This window comes from Anguilla rostrata, chromosome 17 (assembly GCF_018555375.3).
Source record: "Anguilla rostrata isolate EN2019 chromosome 17, ASM1855537v3, whole genome shotgun sequence".
NCBI classification, from domain to species: domain Eukaryota; kingdom Metazoa; phylum Chordata; class Actinopteri; order Anguilliformes; family Anguillidae; genus Anguilla; species Anguilla rostrata.
This window is the reverse complement of record NC_057949.1, coordinates 25311517-25331228: the sequence shown is the minus strand read 5'-3', so window position 1 is coordinate 25331228 and position 19712 is coordinate 25311517. Positions and strand designations below refer to the sequence as shown.

General features: G+C 47.3%; 1 protein-coding gene across 2 annotated transcripts in view; it reads left to right on the top strand.

The window, feature by feature from the left end:
* olfm2a (olfactomedin 2a) overlaps positions 1-19387 on the top strand; it is a 37112-nt gene extending 17725 nt beyond the window's left edge. For both annotated transcript variants that reach the window (XM_064314198.1, XM_064314197.1), the window contains exons 2-6: positions 8423-8572; positions 10692-10847; positions 13308-13527; positions 13939-14045; positions 16553-19387. In XM_064314198.1, the coding sequence (XP_064170268.1) occupies positions 8423-8572; positions 10692-10847; positions 13308-13527; positions 13939-14045; positions 16553-17227 (1308 nt within the window). In that variant the 3' untranslated portion in view covers positions 17228-19387. The remainder of the gene's footprint in view (positions 1-8422; positions 8573-10691; positions 10848-13307; positions 13528-13938; positions 14046-16552) is intronic.
* Positions 19388-19712: the final 325 nt, after the last annotated feature.

Genomic DNA, 19712 nt, shown 5'->3' with positions numbered 1-19712 from the left:
TTGTGCAGCAAAAGGGTTAGGGTTAGGGTTAGGGTTAGGGTACATGTGGGCCTCACATATTAAGAGCCAATGTCGGCTTCTGAAGCGTAATCCATATAACTAAAGTCTGCTGTGTATCAGGGTTATACAGTGCTCCTATTATATGAACACTTGCTCCTGAAAATTGATGACAGTGCTAACTGGAAAAATAATTTAGCACGTCTACTAATTGGGATACTAATTTAGTCTACTCCTAAATTTTTAAACTTAGGAACACACGTGCGTAGAACCCTGTGTAGGCAGTTCTGTGGCTTTGATGTCATATTTGGTTTCTCTCTCCCTCTCCCTCCCTCCCTCCCTCCCTCCCTCCCGCTCTCTCTCTCTCTCTCTCTCTCTCTCTCTTTCTCTCTCACTCTGTCTCTCTCTATCTCTCTGTTGTGTATACATGAGGAATTGCTTAGTAACTCACCTAGTTTTGTTCCCTACTATTTATTATTTATAGATCTTCTTGTAAACTGTAGTGACAGAAATTGAACTCAGTATCCAAACAGTACCTAAAGCAGTGTATATGATATTATACAGGAGTGATATATATCTCAACATTACCGGCTGGTTGTATTTCTTCGCATCCCCAAAGAGTGCTCTGCTGAGTTTCAGTGTTCATGTGCCCACAGTAAGAAGGCTGTCCTCATTGTACCAGGGTGCTTATAATTGTGTCTTTTCTGCTAAGCCAGAAAATAAATCATTCACAAGTAATTAGCAAATAATTAACATATGTCGTTTTTCTCCGCTAACCCACTGATTCTTTTAGCAGAGGCAGCATTGGGAGAAACATACAGTATGAAGCCCTGTTGTAATAAGGATGAACTACAAAAGCGTACATGTAGTCCTTCGCAAAACTAAACCTTCCTGTCTGCCAAATGGGTGACATACACTATATGACCAAAATTATCTGGACACCCCTTAGTCTGGGCTTGTTTGTAATGGGCTAGGCTCCATAGTTCCAGTGATGGAAAATCTTAATGCTACAACATACAACCACTTTCTAGATGATTCTGTGCTTCCCCAACAGTTTGGGGAAGGCCCTTTCCTGTTTCAACATGACAGTGCCCCCGGGCACACAACGAGGTCCATATAGAAATAGTTTTGTCGGAGGTGTGAAACTGATGTCTGACAAGCCCTGACTTCAACCCTCCAAACCTTGGATCAACTAGAGCCACTGTGCCGCTTCGCATCAGTACGACTGCACTATACACTTGGCTGATGGAACAATTCTGCAAACACTCCACATCTGCATCTCAGTGTGCACTTCTGCATTATAGAGCCCAAGCTGCAGGTGTGGACCCTGTTGCTTTGTCTGATTACCATCCATCAATCTATACCACTATCCTGGCAGTAAACGGGCAGGAAGCACTGGAGCCTATCCCAGCATGCATTGGGCAAGAGGCAGGAATACACCCTGGACAGGCCGCCAATCTACCTCAGGCCTGTTTGTACGTTTTTTACTTTTTTTTTTGCCCATTGACCTCTAATAACTTGTAGCTTGTGAGACTGAAGGCTTGTGGGCTTGGTAGGCTTGTTTGAACGGCTGAATTCTTGGATCCTGTAAAACGGAGCTGGGCAGCGACGGCCGTGTCCATTTCTGGTTTTAACGCCGGCTTCTGGCCTCAGGGGCTTAATCACAGCCCTAACATTTACGCCACCTGACGTTTCGGCTTCATTTCTTCTAGACTGTTCTCGTGTTCCCTACATAAAACGTGTCACTGTGATCTAAAGCAGTGTTTGGCGTATGCAGCTTATTCGCACATTTAGTCTGAGGAATTGGTGGAAACCAAAACCTCCGTACAGACTGGAGTTCCAGGACCATTAAAATATGGTGCAGATTGGACAGCTGGTGTTGCTGTAGTGCACATGATTGGACGGAGTGTAGCACAGTGGGTAAGGAACTGGGCTTGTAAAGGTCGCAGGTTCGATTCCCGGGTAAGGACACTGCCGTTGTACCCTTGAGCAAGGTACTTAACCAGAATTGCTTCAGTATATATCCAGCTGTATAAATGGATACAATGTAAAATGCTATGTAAAAGTTGTGTAAGTCGCTCTGGATAAGGGCGTCTGCTAAATGCCTGTAATGTAATGTAATGTAATGATGGACATTTGGGGCACGGATACAGGCCTGTGTGATAAATTTATTAAGTAAGTTGATCACTGCAGCAGGTTTGAATTCCCTTGAAATGTCCAATTTGTTCAAGCCTCAATTTGAGCGTACTGTATGTGGAGTTGCTGCATGCCATCATAGATTTGTGTTGGAAAATTGTTGCTTTTGGTGTTTGGACCCCAGGAATCACTGCTTGCAGTCATCTGTAATTATACTTAATTAGTATTGTTGAGCAGGCAATGTACTAAATAGCAGCTTTTCTATGAAAGCAAATTCAGCAAAGACAGCAAAGATTTCATCATCCAGGAGCACGTGTCCAAATGCTTGCATCTGTCATGACAGAAGAGCTATTCACTTTAATAAAGAAAACAGAATTAAGAACCCAGTGTGATGATTTTACAAATTTTTGCAGAAAAGGTATAAGATGTGAGCTGGCACTGGCCCCACTTCCTCCTCATTCTTTCAGCCTGATTGAAATCTCGCGGATCTTGGCAGAGAAAGGATTTTTATCTCCACTGTGTGGCTGACCTTCCGTCTGTGTTTATGACCTAGAAATAATGTTATTTGGCCAATCTTAATATTGAATTTCTTTGTTAGCAGTTTTTCTGTCTCCTTGCCAGGAGGAGGATCAGTACAGTCATCGCAAAGGAAGGTTGCGTGTTTGTACTGAAGCAGTGAGAAGCAGAACAAAGGAGAAATCCGGTGGGTGAATTAGCTGTCTAAAAAACAACAGCTAATCATATTAACAGCAGGTTTCACAGGCAAATAAGAAGTGGAATTTGTCCGAGGTTGGCAGCGATGACTGAAATTAAACTGCAATTTACACGTACACAAACACAGTCTGGATGTCACACATATACACCACCACACCGTAACAGATTAGTTACAACACTAAAATGCACAGGTTACATTAGTAGCATACACACTGACTCACTGTAACATTCACACTCAGTTGCTGGCTCTCTAGCATACAGCGCCTTCGAAAAGTATTCAGACCCCTTCACTTTTTCCACATTTTGGTACGTTCCAGCCTTTTTCTAAAATTGATTAAATTCGTTTTTATTATCATCAATGTACACACAATACCCCATAATGACAATGCGAAAACAGGTTTTTAGAAATTTTTGTAAATTTATTGAAAATAAAAAACTGAAATGTCACATTTATATAAGTATTCAGACCCTTTACTCAGTATTGTACATGCTGAGTCCCTGTAAGACTTTTAAATACAAACCGACAGACCATGTAATTTTAGAGCACAATGACCAGCAGCCGTATAGTTAAACAGGAACCCCCCTTCCTCTGCTCCTTGCTTCTTATGACAATCCCAATAGTCTTTCTGCCAGACATAAATAAAGAGTAACAGATTTATGACCTCATTTATTTAAGCTTCATGGCGTCAGGCAACAGAGCCCAGGTGATAAACTCTCATAAACTCATCCCAGGAGACAAACTACAGCAACCCAACCGAGCTCCAAGAGTCTCTCTTCCACCAGGACCGCCCCATAAGCAGCGATTGGCCGGTCACCTGACTGACAGGTCACCTGATTCTCGCACGCCGGCTCCCATTGGTGCCTGCTCTCAGTCCAGGCACTGGTCACGTCCCGTCTGGACCACTGCTACTCCATTATTGCTAGCCTCCCTGCCTCAGCCATCAGACCTCATGCAGCTCATCCGGTCCACTGCTGCTCATCTGATCTACAGCCTCCCGAAGGCACAGCCCTGTCACTCCCTCTTCTCATCTCCCTCCTCCTGCCTGTATCAGCTCGCGTCAAGTTCAAAACCTTTGTGCTAACCTTCCCGGGCAGCTAAAAGGACAGCGCCGTTGTGTCTTTAAAATACGGTCAGCCCCTACACACGAACCAGACCTCTCTGTTCTTCTACCTCTGAGCGTCTGGGTGCCTGCACTTCCACGACGTGTCTCTCCTGTTTGTTCTGGCCCACTGGTGGTGGAATGAGCTTCCCACGGCAGTCCGAACAGCTGAAACCCTGCCCATCTTCTGACACAGACTGGAGACTCTCCTATTCAGACTGCACCATGACTCCCCTGATCCTCTTTCCATATCCATTTTTCTCTTTCTTTTGGGATAATATTATTGCATTACAGTACATTACAGGCATTTAGCAGACGATCTTATCCAGAGCGACTTACACAATTTAAAAAAAGTTTTTTACATAGCATAGCATCCATTTATACAGCTAGATTTGTACTGAAACAATGCATGTTAAGTACTTTGCTCGAGGGTACAACGGCAGTGTCAAACCTGGGAATCGAACCTGCACCCTTTCAGGTCACAAGACCAGCTCCTCCTTACCCATTACACCACACCGCCGCCCCTTATTGGCATCGCTGTACGAAGACGGCGCATTAATCTAGCGGCACTTTCTTTTTCTTACGACACACGCTGTTGTTTACTAGTTCGGTGTTAGCACACCTCAGCCTCCTGAGCCTTCGCGGAGATGTTGCGCTTCGGATTCCTGGGACTGGCGCTGACGTTCTCTCCTTCCTGTGCGTCGTACGCTGGGTGAGAGCCTCTGCTAAGTGATCGTAACGCAGCGCGCCGTCTCCATGACAGCAGCCGGGCTTTTACCGCCGGCGTTCGGCCCGCCGTAATGAGGCCGTTAAGATTTTGCGATGTGCGTTAACGGATGTTAAATAATCTGAGGAGGTCCACAGCCTGTCTTGCAGCCAAACGCGCAGTACTGCGCATGCAACGGAGAGGCGGCCTCGTCGGTCCGCCGTAATCTCCGATTTGGGGTTTTTTGGGGGTCATTCTTATTGGAGTATCCGGTGGTCAGAAGAGCTGATTGGCAGATTGAAAGTGGGAGGGGGTTAGATCACACGTCCTGCTCCCTGTTGAGGGAGAAATGTGCATAAATGTCATTCGCAGTACTCTCTCGGCCTACTGTAGGTTTTGTCTGTTTGGTGAGTTTAGCAGGTTTAGTAAATTCAGCCAGTTGCTTTACACTGGAAGCTCTGACCCCCATGCACAGAGAGGTCCACCCCTCGTTGAAACCGAAGTGCTTTGGTGAAAACAGATGTTCATGAATAATAATTGGCAGATGGACAGCTGACGTGGGTTATAATTTTTTTTTTTTTTATCACCACCAATATGTGTAGAACATTTTTTTGCAAACATATCTTGACCAAAGTAGTCCTGGTCTGCTGGCCCTTAATATTCGCCCTACAAGCACAGACAGGAAGCGAAGCGGAGCAGAAGAATCTCAATGGAGATGGACAATTTCTGCTTACAGAGTCAAATGCAAATGAAACTGGTCTGTTGGTGAACAGAGGCTCGCTGTGGGCACGGGATGCACAGCGCCCCCTACTGGCATGTGCTATGCACACAGAACAGATTTATTTATACTTCCTTTTATTTAGGTAGTGAGGTATTGTCCTTGGTCCTGAATTCTGCTGTGGTGCAGAACTGTCCCTGAAATCACCGAAACCTGTCCTGGTTTAGCTCTGTCCCTGGTGCTGAAACCTGTTCTGGTTTTGGCACTGTCCCTGGTGCTGAAATCTGTTCTGGTTTAGCTCTGTCCCTGGTGCTGAAATCTGTCCTGCTTTGGCACTGTCCCTGGTGCTGAAATCTGTTCTGGTTTAGCTCTGTCCCTGGTGCTAAAATCTGTCCTGGTTTGGCACTGTCCCTGGTGCTGAAATCTGTTCTGGTGTTGGGCTGTCAAGACTTGAAATGGCTAATTTGATGCCTATGCCCCTGGGTATTCAACAGGGATCTGTGGACCACCAGGGATCCTTGAAGGCACTGTAGGGGGTCCCTGGCCAGCCGTGATATGCAATGACTATAATAGATTTTAAACATAACCCTTTTTGTGTTGGGGGGGGGGGGTCCTCTGGGTGCCTTTGAGCCCAGGTGGGGGTCCCTGGGGCAGAACATTTTGACACTCCCTGCCTTGTGCAGCTGGGTGTTAAAATTGGCCTGATGATTAACACCCCTGGGTGTTAATAGGATGTTCTTTTACTGTCACTCCCCACCTCTTTTTCTGTGTTCTGTGATGGGCGCATGAGGAAGGATAGCAGTGTTTGTGTTTTTAATGAAGAAATAAGTGCGGATGGTTCAGTTGAAAGGGTTTCTTAGATGTCCGTGGCAACAGAGCTTTTGGTGACAAAGCTGCATTGATCTCGCTCCCCCACCCCCATCCATGTTTATTTTAGTGCTTCTGTCATCTGTTTAATGGGCCTGTACAGTATCCCTACCATAAACCCATTCTTTCAAATGCTCTGCCTTGTCCCTAACACCAAAATTACCCTTTACTTAACAACAAAACTAAGCTGTACCTAACACTAGAGTTAATATGTCCCTAACACATAAACAAATCTGTAGCTTACAGCAAAACTATCTTTGCCAAAGTAATTGGAGCTCTTGCTCCAATAATAGTAATTTGTAAAAATAACAGTAATTGCTGTCTTTTTGGTCATTAATAACACTAGCATGTTCAAAACACCGCACTGATGCCACTTCCAGAAATTCATAGATTTTGCTGTCTATTAGCCTATAATTTTATCTGTTTTATTTTTTTTTTTTATCTGTGTTTAGTTCCAGTGCATATTTATATGAAGGAATCAGACCAAACTCCCATTCAGCCAAACAGACAGGTCACACAATTTTCCTGACGGTCTTGTTATGTGTTTGGAACTGTGGAAACAAAACCGAAGATCATATTTCCACTGAAGGGGAGTGCCTTCTGTCCCCTGCTCTGCTGTGTAATTATGAAGAGAGACGTTTTGAAAATGACTGCAGAATTAATAGGAGGCTGGTAATGAAATAGCGGAGAAATTTAATGAGATCTTTCGGATTAAGACTGAGGGGAACTGCACATGCCGCTGAGCCTCCAACATTTATGAAAAATTAATTGTCTCCACAGTCTACACACTGTGACACCCTTCTACCGTAATGCCCAGCACCCTAAGTGTGAGTAATGAAGTTAGCTTTTGTGCGCCCCGTTTGTCTGTCTGTGTGTGTGTGTGCGTGTGTGTGTGTGCGCGCTCTCAGGTGTGATAACCACAAAAACCCCATTGTAACTACACATCACACTGCTGGCGACAGAATCGAGCTTAACACACTTACACAGTGTCTCCTGGCACAGAAAAACACACACGCACACACACACACATGTACACAAACACACACGCGCGCATACACACACACACACACACACACACACAGTGAGAGTGCATCGCTGACTTTGATTAGATTAGTGAACGTAAGGGTACTTCCCATCTCTCTCTCTCTCTCTCTCTCTCGCTCCTGCAGAGAAAAGCTGCATCGATCTCTCAGGAACAGCTCCATTTCCTTTTCCTGCCTAAACCAATTAGAGAGGCCCGCCTCACATCAGCCACCCTCTCCCTCTCGCCCTCCCCTCACCGCCCCCCTCCCCTCACCGCCCCCCCCCCCCCCCTCCCCTCCCACTCTCCCCTGCACTGCCAGATCATTTTATATGGAACTCTCTGCGCTGGATTAATATGAGCACTTCATCAACACCGTGTTTCTGCGTCCCTGTTTACAGCCGAAAGTGTTGTTTTATTTTACCCTGGGAGCCTGCCTGTGTCAAATAAAACAGAACTGGTCTGGCACCCCCCCCCCCCCCCCCCGCCCCCCAGGAGTTAGACTTTTTTTTTTTTTTTTGTCCCTGAATTACTCTGATCCTCGCCTCGCTGCGTTTGAAATCTCAGGTGCGCGTCTGAGCTGTGTTCTGTGTCTCACAGAGACCCTTTCATTCCACTGAGAGATTTATGTTTGCTTCTTTTTTCTCTCTCTTTCTTATGTAATGTCTCCACAAGGCGTCTGCGCGCAGCGTGCAGATGTGGCGGTTCCACGTCTCTTCCTCCTGGCGGGGTTTTATTGTCCTCTCTCTCTCTCTCTCTCTCTCTCTCTCTGCCTTTGCTCGCCCGGGCAGGTTTTTCCCTCAGCCGCGTGCCACCTCTGTCTGGCTGCGCAGGTGTTTACGGGCCTGTTTCTCTCTCTCTCTCTCTCCCTCTCCCTTCCTCCCTCTGTCTCTTTCCCTCCCTTCGTCCCTCTATCCCTCTCTCTCTTTTTCCTTCCCTCCCTCCCTCTCTCTCTCTCCCCCTCTGTCTTTCCCTCCCTCTCTCCCTCCCTCTCTCTCTCCTTTTCTCCCTCCCTCCCTCTTTCTCTCTCTCTTACTCTCTCTCTCCCCTCACTCTCTCTCTCCCTCCTCTCTCCCCCTCTCTCTCTCTCTCCCCCTCTGTCTTTCCCTCCCTCTCTCCCTCTCTCTCTCTCCCTGTCTCTCTCTCTCTCTCTCTCGCTGCAGGCGCTGTACCCGAGCCCGGAGGAGGGCTGGCAGATCTACAGCTCCTCTCAGGACGTGGAGGGGAAGTGCTTGTGCACGGTCGTGGCTCCCGCGCGGAACATGTGCAACCGCGACCCGCGCAGCAAGCAGCTGCGTCAGCTCATGGAAAAGGTGAGCGATGGCTGCCAGTCATTAAGATGTGTGTGCACACTTCCTGCCTGTGGCACACTTCCTGTCTGTCACCCACTGATGTTGACTCCTCTCTGATAATACTGACTCAGGCTGTGCCTTAATACTGACTCAAACTGTGCTCTAATACTGACTCAGACTGTGCTCTAATACTGACTCAGACTGTGCTCTAATACCGAATCAGACTGTGCTCTAACACTGACTCAGACTGTGCACTAATACCGAATCAGGCTGTGCATAATCACGCTCCAGACTGCTACTCTAAAGTGATCAGGCTGCCGCTGAATACTGGAACTCGCCTGTGCCCTACCTACTGACTCACGATGTGCACTATACTCGAAATCAAGGCTGTGCACTAATACTGACTCAGACTGCTCTCTAATACTGACTCAGACTGTGCCCTGACACTGACTTGGACTGCTGTAATATCGATTCAGACTGTGCTATAGAACTGACTCTGCTGTGATGCAGTTACGTGTTGTGGAAAGCTTTGGAGAGGGAGGTGTACTTAAATTTAATTAGATAAAAGAGAGGAAGTCAGAGGGAGAGAAGGGTGGGGTGGAAGCAGAGGAGATAGAGAGATAGAAAGATGAAGACAGAGGGGGGAGAGAGGGAGGGAGCAGGGCAGAGAGAAAAGGGCAGGCTGTATTTTTGGGTGGGAAGCAGGCTGGTGTTTACTGCTCTGTAAACAGCAGGAGCAGGTCTATCGATCAGGTCTTTAACCGTCCGGCTCTGTCGCTTCACATCCCTCGCTCTCTCCCTCCTCCGTCACCTTCCCTCCATCTCCTCTAACGGACAGAATGGTCACAGGGGTAGAAACTGGTCCGACGCCCGCAGGGACCCAGAGAGCAAACGCTTTCAGAACCTGCCAGTCGGCATTAACCTGTGGATCTCTGACACCTTCCAGAGGGAGCGAGACAAAATGGAGGAGAGGAGGGGAAGGGAGGGGGCGTGGGAGGAGGACAGAAATCTGTGTTTTTCAGAATTTTATTCGGAAGAGAGATTGAATGTTTCTGAATGAAGTGTGAACTGATGACCGCAATCCCTATCCATGTATGGGAGTTTCAGCATGTGTGCGTGTGTTTGTGTGTGTGTGTGCGTGTGTGTGTGTGAGTGTGCATGTGTTTGTGTAGTGTGTGCGTGTGTGTGTGTGTGTCTGTGTGTGTGTGCGTGTGGGAGTGTGTGTGTGTGTGTGTGTCTCTCTGTGTGTGTGTGTCTGTGTCTGTGTGTTTGTGTGTGTGTGTGTGTGTGTCTGTCTGTCTGTGTCTGTGTCTGTGTCTGTGTGTTTGTGTGTATGTGTGTATGTGTGTCTATGTGTTTGTGTGTGTGTGTGTGTGTGTCTCTGTGTGTGTCTGTGTGTGTGTGTGGTGTGTGTGTGTGTGTTTGTGTTTTTGTGTGTGTGTGGTGTGTGTGTGTGTGTTTGTGTGTGTTTGTGGTGTGTGTGTGTGTGTTTGTGGTGTGTGTGTGTGTGTGTGTGTGTGTGTGTGTGTGTTGTTTTTGTGTGTTTGTGGTGTGTGTGTGTGGTGTGTGTCTCTGTGTGTGTGTGTTAATGCTCGCCAGCTGTGAGGGAAAATGAAACTGCCTGAAATAACACTGTATAATGAGGCAGCAGAGCAGGTGTCTCACCTTCCAACACAGACGCCAGCTGCCACCTTCCTCCCAACGCCCCGAAAAAAGCCCCGCCTTTCTCCCCCCTCACTTCCAAAGGCCCTGGCCCCCACCCCTCCCCCTGCCCAAGACCCCACTCCTGTCCCCTCCCACTGGCTCTCCTTCTCCCTCATTGCAAAAAGGCCCCGCCCACCTCTCCCTGACTGCAGAAGGCCACACCCTTCTCCTCCCTCACGGGAAAAGGCCCCTCCCCTTTCTCCTTCCCCCGAGCAGTCCTGCTCCGTGTAATCCTCTCCCGTATAATCGATGCCCTCTTACAACGAATGCCAAGTACCCTGCCCTGACATTGTCCCTGCAATTGACATTGGTGTCACGGTCTGTCAGTGAGTTTCCAATAAGTGTTTGGCAGGCGAGTGGACCTCACAGCGTGCGGCTGACGCTGGCGTGTGTGATTAGCGTTGGGGTTCCGAACAGTGTGTCCGTGACCTGACAGGTGCAGAACATCACGCAGTCCATGGAGGTTCTCGACCTGAGGACCTACAGGGACCTTCAGTACGTGCACAACACTGAGTCACTGATGAAGACTGTGGACAGCAGGCTGAAGATTGCCTCTGACAACCCCAGAGCCCTCAACCCCAAGAGTTTCCAGGTATTCTGTCTCACCTGTGCGCGCTGAACCTAGAGATCTCCAGTACTTCAGCTGAGTCTACTCAGGACTGGTTATTTATCATCCATACTACATGCCACGTCAGTAATGGTCATTATGATACTGGTTAATGAAAATGGTTATGAAAAACAAGCTTGAGATGAGAATTGATACATAAGAACAACCAGTTGGTAGCAGGTATCCTTTTCATCAAGGTATGTTAGTTACCTGTGTGCACTTAACATAAAATAGCAGAGATTATAAAATTATGTTTTAACCAGGTGCTTTTCCCCCCATATTGCAACAAACTGCTTAATGTGAACTGTATGTGCATAGCTTTACATACAGGGCATACAATCTTTACCCTGTCCGATTAGGACAAGCAACGTTTAATTATGACTCAGTGAAACAATAAAAACCAGGTTTAAGATGGTCGTCTGTCGACGGAAAGGTCTGAACAGCCCCCTGCTGCGTTAAAGGCAGGTGTGTGTGTGTGTGTGTGTGTGTGTGTGTGTGTGTGTGTGTGCGTGTGTGTGAGCACATTCCTCTAAAAACAGCAGAAACGCCTTTATTCCGCCCCCCCCCCCCGCGCGGAGTGATGGATGGAGATCTAACAGACTCCCCCATAGCGGGGGGGGTGGGGGGGGGTGGGCGGGGGGAGATTTACGAGTCCGAATTTCCGCGTCGCCCGAACGGAAAATGAGATTTATGGGGGGGGGGGGCGCTCCTCGCTCAGCGCCACTACATCACAAGATTTACGACAGACCTCCCTCTGTCCCGCACCCAGGACGGGAGAAAGGGACACACACGTACACACACACACACACACACACACAAATATGCACGCACGCACGCATTCGCACACTCACACAAATTAAAATCCAATGATAAAAACATTTTAAAAATCTGAAAGAGGGGATTATATCCCCAATTCAGGGAAGGAGAGATGAACTGAACCCTTGCACGCGTGGTGGAATTTGCCTCTGCATTGCTGGCTATATAGACCCTGCACGCCCCCAATAAATAAACATGTCCATTCAATTTTTTTGCATGCATCATTGATTTCAGAGTGTAATTTAAGTCTGTTCTCAGTGGTGCGGGTGGTGGAGTTTGTGATGTGGTTAAATCAATGCACTCAGGAGACACATGGCAAAGAGAGAGAGAGAGAGAGAGAGAGAGAGAGAGAGAGCTCTATGTGCAGGAGCACAGAAGGGAGGCTGGGGTGTTATTCAGCGGGGGTGGGGGGGGGGCTGGATTGTTCAGCCACTAGCTGCCAAGGCTGCTTGTAGCTGTAAGTGAACTATGCGGTTGCTTATGGCCCCCTTGACCAATAGGAGCCCTCGTTGAGCTGTTGTTTTTTTGTTTTGTTTTTTTTTTTACCCGCAAAATTTAAATGAACAGTCTTCTTGATCAGGACCTCCTCATCCTATATGATCCCCCCCCCCACCCCCACCCCCCCTCCTCCATTCTGTGACCACAGTCACTTGCTTGTAGGGCCCTCAGACGGTCAGGGGTAGCCCTGCCTAGCATCACCCTACATGGATGTCAGATGCTTATTCTGTGCAGGTGGACCTGGTACCAGCTTCCTCTTGACAGGACATATGGCAGATTTGGGTTTACAGCAGAACCTGGCTCTGCTGGAGCAGTGCTGTCAGAACTGGGCCTTGAGAGTAAACTTTTAAAAAAAGAGAAAAGTGATTAATTCATCATTCATCTTCCAAAAAGAAAAGAAAATCCAAGACATCAAAAAAACAGGATCCAGGTTTTTTTTTTTAAACTTGGCAACACTGACTTGGGGTGCTTTAGTCGTAAATGTTGTAAATGAAGACACTCACAGAGCCTCCATGCTATAAAAGATAAACTTCCTAACGTTAATACACAGTTATACAATTAATTAAAGCATTTCACTATTATATTATCATATAAAAAGACTTATATTAGCCCCTGGCTGAGTATCTATCTGAGATATTCACCCCTGGTTCAAATAGTGGCTGTGCAGGAAATGGTTTCTATGGAGCAACTGAAAAAGAGGCAGCAGGGGCACTTTCTTTTATTATTATATTATTTCTCTTTGTTGTATGAAATGAATATCTCACAGAGTGCACTAAAATTACTGCAGATATTGCAAATGGAAAACATACTTTAGGACCAAAATGATTTTTCATATTTATGTTTACATTATATATTCATTTGTCAGCAATAATTGATTTTAAGAAAAATGTTTTGTTTTACTTATTATTCTATATGATACACGCAGACTTTATAATATATCTGTATCAGCTAAAATCTCTGTCCCTCTTGCCTCTCTCCCTCTCTCTACCCCTTTCCTCTTTTTCCTCATTCCTCTTCTTCCTCTCTCTTCCTCTCCCCCCTGTGTCTGTGCTTCTGTTTTTGTTTCTCCTCTCCTCTCTGTCCCTATCCCCCCCTCTCCCCCCCTCTCCCTCTCCCGTTCCCTGTTCTCAGGAGCTAAAGGACAAGGTGACTCAGCTGCTCCCCCTGCTGCCCGTGCTGGAGCAGTACAGGTCGGACGCGCGCATGCTGGGCGAGCTGAAGGGGGAGGTGCAGAACCTGTCGCTGGTGCTGCTGGCCATCCAGGAGGAGATGGGGGCGTACGACTACGAGGAGCTGAGACAGAGAGTCCTGCTGCTGGAGACCAGGCTGCACTCCTGCATGCAGAAGCTGGGTATGTCGGGGGCAGTGGCAGTGTAGTATAATGGGTAAGGAGATGGTCTTGTAACCTGAAGGTCACAGGTTCGATTCCCCAGCAGGACACTGCCATTGTACCCATTGGACACTGGCATTGTACCCTTGAGCAAGGTACTTAACCTGCATTGCTTCAGTATTTATCCAGCTTTATTATTGGATACAATGTAAAGCTCTGGATAAGAGCGTCTGCTAAATGCCTGTAATGTGATGGTATGTCGGGGTGAGGATCTCACCAGATGGGTTTTTATTGGGCTTCCATTTTGAGAAATGGCAGGGCCCCAGTTGAGATCCAGACACGTCAAAGCTACCCAAGTACAAAAAGTTTTCACGACCTCCGTGTTTAACCCTGGAAAGCTGAGTGACTGAAGGTGGTGTGTCCGTGTCCCAGGCTGCGGGAAGCTGACCGGGGTCAGTAATCCAATCACAGTCCGGGCGTCCGGCTCGCGCTTTGGCTCCTGGATGACCGACACCATGACGCCCAGCTCGGACAACAGGGTAAGGGGACCGGTCCGAGGGGCCTCGCTTGAAAACCTAAAATGCTTTTTGCGTTTGTCGATAAAGCTTGGCTTTCAAAACGTCCCCGTTGCCGGGGTCAACCCGCTCACCTGTGCACACGTGAAAGACCGTGGCCAGGACCAGTCACGCGTTTTCAAAGCGAAGCTTCAGTGAGAAATGAAAAGCATTGTCGCTCTGCCGTCCTTGAGATTTAACATCCCTTCCCTACTGCTCCAAGCACATTACCCCCCCCCCCCCCCAAATATCACCGCCATCCCCAGGCAAATTAACCACTTAGAACACATTTTGTTGAGACGGTTTCTCCAACCCGGCCTATGATTCGCTGCAGTGACGCTGCCCCTGGAGGCCCCGCCCTCCCTGGCCTTGACTGACAGGGAACGAATGCTAATGAGGAGGCGGAAGCCGCACACAAACCGCAGCATGGCGTTCCTGACGGAAAATGTCACTGTGGGGGGGATGGCATTAATGGCGATTGCATTAACGGTCCTCTCCTTCGCCCTGATTGCATTTAGGGGCCCTTGCGCTCCGCGCTCCGTCAACATGATCCTCCCAGGCCTTCCATCACGGCTCAAACGCAGCTTAACCGCAACTCAAACACAGCTTGACCACAGCTGAACACAGCTCAAACACAGCTCAAAAACCACACAAACGCAGCTCAAGCACCGCTCAAACACAGCTCAAACACAGCTCAAACACAGCTCAAACACAGCTCAAAAACCACACAAACACAGCTCAAACACAGCTTAAAAACCACACAAACGCAGCTCAAGCACCGCTCAAACACAGCTCAAACACAGCTCAAAAACCACACAAACGCAGCTCAAGCACCGCTCAAACACACACAAACACAGCTCAAACACAGCTCAAAAACCACACAAACACAGCTCAAACACAGCTCAAAAACCACACAAACACAGCTCAAACACAGCTCAAAAACCACAGCTCAACCAAAGCTTGTCCGCAGCTCAAAACACAGCTCAAACACAGCTCAAAAACCACAGCTCAAAACACAGCTCAAACACAGCTTGTCCGCAGCTCAAGCACAGCTTGTCCGCAGCTCAGACACAGCTGGACTGCAGCTCAAACACAGCTGAAATACCTCAGCTCAGACACAGCTGAACCGCAGCTCAAACACAGCTCAAATACCTGAGCTCAGACACAGCTGAACCGCAGCTCAAACACAGCTCAAATACCTGAGCTCAGACACAGCTGAACCGCAGCTCAAACACAGCTCAAATACCTGAGCTCAGACACAGCTGGACTGCGGCTCAAACGCAGATGGGCCACTCAGGGGATTCATTAAGGGGTGAAACAGCTCGATACTGCTGTTCCCCATCCATCAAAACCTCTCATTCGCTCCCTCCCTCCCTCCCTCCTCCCTCCTTGATCTCTTGCTTTGTGTTCATCCCTTCTCTTCTCCCATCTTTCCTCTGAAAGACTGGAAGGACGAGAAAGCGCGTTGTTGAACATGGGGGTAAATAAAGAGGGAGAGCGGGAAGGGACAGAAAGCAAGGGAGGGAAAGAGAGGTAGAGAGAAGGACAGTAAGTGAGAGACAGGAGAGTGGAAGGTGAGAGACAGGAGGGAGGGGAGAGAGGGTGAACCAATTAAAACCTGCAATAAGGTTTTTCATTACTTCTGTTTTTAACTGTAGAGGAGTTGTCAGGTCTCTAATTATCTACAGTTTTAATGAAGTCTCCCAGGAACCAAGAGGATCGAGAGAGACGTGTAGCCTTCCTCTGTGGGTAGTGCATGACTTCCTGCAAAATCGTGCCCCCATCTTTTTACTGAGGAAGACATACTTACTGCCGTATTACACCCCATCTGCTTTATAGTAATGGAGGGGTGCTAAGTGTGTTGATTGGAAGCTGATACTGTGGCTCTGTACATATTCCAACTCGGTACACAAAAGCTTGGACAGAAAAAGCGTATGCTCGTAATGCTTCATACTTTCTCTGTGTCTGAGTGTCTCCTCTCTCTCTCTCTTTCTCTCTCTCTCTCTCTCAAATCCAAATTCAAAATTCTTTATTGGCATGACATATTTTGAGATACATATTGCCAAAGCGTACGAATCAATCAGAATAACAACAATAACGATGACAGGAATAGCAACAACAAAAAATATGAGGATAAAAATAACAGACATAAAATGTATATTAGTATATAATAATAAACAATAATTATAATACTCTCTCTCTCTCTATCTCGTTCTCTCCCCCCTTTCTCTCTCTCTCACACACGCTCTCTCTCTCTCTCTCTCTCTCGTTCTCTCCTCACTTTCTCTCTCTCTCACACACGCTCTCTCTCTCTCTCTCTCTCGTTCTCTCCCCACTTTCTCTCTCTCTCACACATGCTCTCTCTCTCTCTCTCTCGTTCTCTCCCCACTTTCTCTCTCTCTCACACATGCTCTCTCTCTCGCTCTATCTCGTTCTCTCCCCACTTTCTCTCTCTCTCTCTCTCTCTCTCTCTCTATCTCTAACTCACGCAGGTGTGGTCGATGGACGGGTACCTGAAGGGCCGTCGGGTGCTGGAGTACCGCACGATGGGCGACTTCACGAAGGGCCAGAACTTCGTGCAGCACCTGCTGCCCCACCCGTGGGCGGGGACGGGCCACGTGGTCTACAACGGCTCGCTGTACTACAACAAGTACCAGAGCAACGTGGTGGTCAAGTACCACTTCCGCTCGCGCAGCGTCCTGCTGCAGCGGAGCCTGCCCTCGGCCGGCTACAACAACACCTTCCCGTACTCCTGGGGCGGCTCCTCCGACATCGACCTGATGGCCGACGAGACCGGCCTGTGGGCCGTCTACACCACCATCCCCAACGCCGGCAACATCGTCATCAGCCGCCTGGAGCCGGGGAGCCTGGAGGTGCTGCGCTCCTGGGACACGGGCTTCCCGAAACGCAGCGCCGGGGAGGCCTTCATGATCTGCGGCACGCTCTACGTCACCAACTCCCACCTGGCCGGCGCCAAGATCTACTTCGCCTACTACACGAACTCGTCCAGCTACGAGTACACGGACATCCCCTTCCACAACCAGTACTCGCACATCTCCATGCTGGACTACAACCCGCGCGAGAGGGTGCTGTACACCTGGAACAACGGGCACCAGGTGCTCTACAACGTCACCCTCTTCCAGGTCATCAGCAACGCGGAAGACTAGAACTTTCACGTCACGCGTTTAAAAAAAAAAAAAACAGACAAGCGAAAGCTTTCGGTGACACGGGCGGCCACGGACTCCTCTCCTCCCTTCCTGTGATGAGTTGCGCATGGTTATTTTAATTTGTGACAGAAATAAATTTAAAATACACCAATTTGACATTTTCGTACCTCTCTGCTTGTGTTTCTGAGAAAAAATTTGAAATATCCCATCCCTATAATTCTTCCAAGAAGAGAAGGGAAAAAAAGCTTTTTTTTTGCTATTTATATCACCTTTCTATCACCTTAGAGGAGAGGTGAACAGTAAAAGAGAGGTTGACAGGAAGTAGAGAGGTGAATAGTAAAAACAGAGGTTGACCGTAAGTAGAGATGTGAACAGTAAAAAGAGATGTTGACCTTAAATACAAGAGCGGTGACTAGCGAAACAGAGGTTGATAGTAAGTACAGGAGAGGTGAACAGTAAAAGAGAGGTTCATAGTAAATAGAGGGGAGGTGAGCAGTAAAGGAGAGGCTCGTAGTAAATAGAGGGGAGGTGACCAGTAAAGGGGAGGTTGATAGTAAGTACTGGGGAGGGGAAAGGTAAAGGAGAGGTTGATAGTAAGTACTGGGGAGGGGAAAGGTAAAGGAGAGGTTGATAGTAAGTACAGGAGAGGTGAACAGTAAAGGAGAGGCTCATAGTAAATAGAGGGGAGGTGACCAGTAAAGGAGAGGTTGATAGTAAGTCCTGGGGAGGGGAAAGGTAAAGGAGAGGTTGATAGTAAATAGAGGGGAGGTGAACAGTAAAGGAGAGGATGACAGTAAGTAAAGGATTGTTGAACAGCACAATTATAAGAGAGAGGAACAGTAAAATAAATTAGAGGCAAACGGCACAGACATGGATGGGTAAAGGGTAACAGACAGGGTGAACCGGGTCTGGTGTAAGAGGGCTGAGCAGTGCACACGGATGGCAGCACAATATAATTAAAATGTGAAAACTGACATTGACTGGTTCATTTTTAAACTGCCAATATAATTTAACTAATGTTTCGAAATAATATCAGTTAATATTATGCTCACGCTGTTTTTAAAGCAGAAGAGTTTGTAAAAGGAATTCATGAATTTTCATATTTATCAAAAATCATATGTATGTACTCCATACGCTGGGAATTATTTTAATATTATTGCCCTTATTGTTGCTACACAGCAAACTGTACGCAGGTGAGTAATGGGAGTAGGGCGAGGCTTCACGAAACCCAAAATGGCTGACGCCTCCACGTTACCAGCCTGTGACAGCCTGAGCTGAACCCGTGTTATTCTTGGTGATGATCAAAGTATGACATTTTTTAATGGTTCGGACAGCGCGCCATCGCTCCGCCCCCACTGCGAGAGCCACGAAGCCCCGCCCCCCCCTGTCCCGTCGCTGCTCGCGGGGGAGCCGAATCTCCGTTCATCTTTAATTTATGGGACCCTTTGCGGGTGATTTACGAGAGCCGGGCGGGTAATTTGTGTCCGTTACTCCTGAACGCCATGGGAGCCGCGCAGGTCGTTTATATCTGTTAAACCGGCGCGTCTGATAACTTTGTTCAGGGGTTTGGCCAAGGTGAAAACATCTTCAAAACAAAGTGCTCCTGGCTGTGCTTGGGTTTTTCATATATATATATATATATATGATATATGATATATATGAATATTAATTCAGATGAATAGATTTTCCATAGAACAGATATGTATTTGAAATGGGTCTTATTATGGTACATTGCACTTGATGTTTTTGACACTGGACCGGGGATCCAGGGACAGGATTGCACCTGGCCGTGAAGACAAGGCTGTTTATTGGCCATTTGGACGTCAATGACAACGAGAGAAAGACCTAATTAAAACAGAGTGATGGGGGACGGTTGCTGGAAACAGCTGACTCAAGGGACTAGAGGTATGTGACAATTCATAATTTTTGGGAGGTTAGGGTGACAATGTATGGAGCTGTCTGAAAGTTTTGCTCCCAAATTTTTACTTAAAACCCCAACATTATGAGTGTGATGATGAGCTCCAAGGCCAGTTATACAGACCATGTTCTTTTATTTGTCAAGTAAGAAAAGATTTTTTTTTTAAGTTAACTGCAGCTGCTTTGTAATTTGCAATTATGAGTCATCCCTAATAAAATGTCAGTGTTCCTGTGTAACCAAGAGCAACCAGAGTGAAAGTTTTTTTTCCTAAACCCTTGCATTTGTACACAATTATGCAAATGCAAACAATATCCATTTGCCACAAAGCGAACTAAGCACAGGCCACAGTACAGGAAATGAAACGTGACACTAAGTACACCCCATGAAACTGTACAGTAATAAAAGCTGAGAGAAAGACACTGATGTGGAGAGGTTCTGGGAGACGGTGTTAAACATGTTAACTCAAAGAGAACTAAGGATTAGAGCTGTGAGAATCGCCTTGTGTTATAAAGACTCAACATGCCGCCATTTATGGAGCAGTAATTATTCACCAAATGATTTGAATAA